Below are 1,021 nucleotides of genomic sequence, written 5' to 3' on the forward strand. Positions count from 1 at the left end.
CCCCAAGCACTTCTTGAGCGGGGCCAAGGCCTCCTTCAGCCTGCAGGAGCTGGAGAGCCAGTTCGAGGAGACCCAGAGGAAGCTCTTCAGGCGGGCCCAGATGGACATGGAGAGGAACGCGGGGATCTTCGCCTTCGCCCTGGGCCACAATGAAAACCTCGCTGCCCAGCCCTTCTTCCCGCTCCCCGACCCTTGGAGCACAGGCTTCAGTGGCCTGGCAGGGCTGGGCCACGTGGCTCCCATCTCAGAGGCAAGCAACTAAACCCGCTCCCGGTCCCACCATGCGCCTGCTCTCTTCCCAGCAAGGCAGCCAGCTCCCTCGGGGCCCCCACCTGCCCTTTTGCATCACTGGACTCCCAATAAACTCTTTGTCCCCTTGCTGACATGGGGCTTGGGGCACTGGGTTGTCCCTGGGGAGAGCAAGGAGTGGGCAGGTGCTGTGCCCCCTGGCCACTGGCACTTTAGACTCTGGATGCACTTGGCTTTGGGGCCATCAGGCACTCGCTGTCCCACCCAGCCACCCACCACTCATGGCTCCATCTGGGAAGGCCAGGCCAGGACTGCTGCTCTCTTCAACACTCCCGAAAATGTCACTTGCCTTAGTCCAGGGCACAGCCATCACTTTGAGATGGCTCTTCTGGGGGAAATACTCCCCATTTTCCACCTGCAGAGCCCACTGGACACCAACAAGCCGTCCAGACTTGGTTTTGTTCTGTTACATTCCTTGGCCCTTTTGGTCAAAAGGACTTTTCTCTTTTTGATTTTTTTTTTTGGTATTCTTTTTTTTGATTTTGTTTTTGTTTGTTTGTTTGGTTCGGTTTGTTTTTTTTTGTTTTTTAATTAATTCCCATGTCTGGCAGCAATATTTATCCTACAAGGGATAAAGGGGAGGGTCAAGCAGCCATGTTGGGAGAGGGAGGATCCTGGCCTTTGACTTTCTCAGCAGTATATCGGATTTACAGGGCTGGTGAAAGCCCTTGATCTGCAGCATGAGTTGGGACCCTAAAAACATAAAAAAAAA

General features: G+C 54.1%; 1 protein-coding gene across 1 annotated transcript in view; it reads left to right on the forward strand.

Moving 5' to 3' along the window:
• ZBTB7C (zinc finger and BTB domain containing 7C) overlaps positions 1-696 on the forward strand; it is a 7,812-nt gene extending 7,116 nt beyond the window's left edge. The window contains exon 3 of the mRNA XM_029962144.1: positions 8-696. Coding sequence (XP_029818004.1) covers positions 8-262 — 255 coding nt within the window. The 3' untranslated portion in view covers positions 263-696. The remainder of the gene's footprint in view (positions 1-7) is intronic.
• Positions 697-1,021: the final 325 nt, after the last annotated feature.

Source organism: Manacus vitellinus, unplaced genomic scaffold (genome assembly GCF_001715985.3).
Source record: "Manacus vitellinus isolate BGI_N305 unplaced genomic scaffold, ASM171598v3 scaffold_42_pilon, whole genome shotgun sequence".
NCBI classification, from domain to species: domain Eukaryota; kingdom Metazoa; phylum Chordata; class Aves; order Passeriformes; family Pipridae; genus Manacus; species Manacus vitellinus.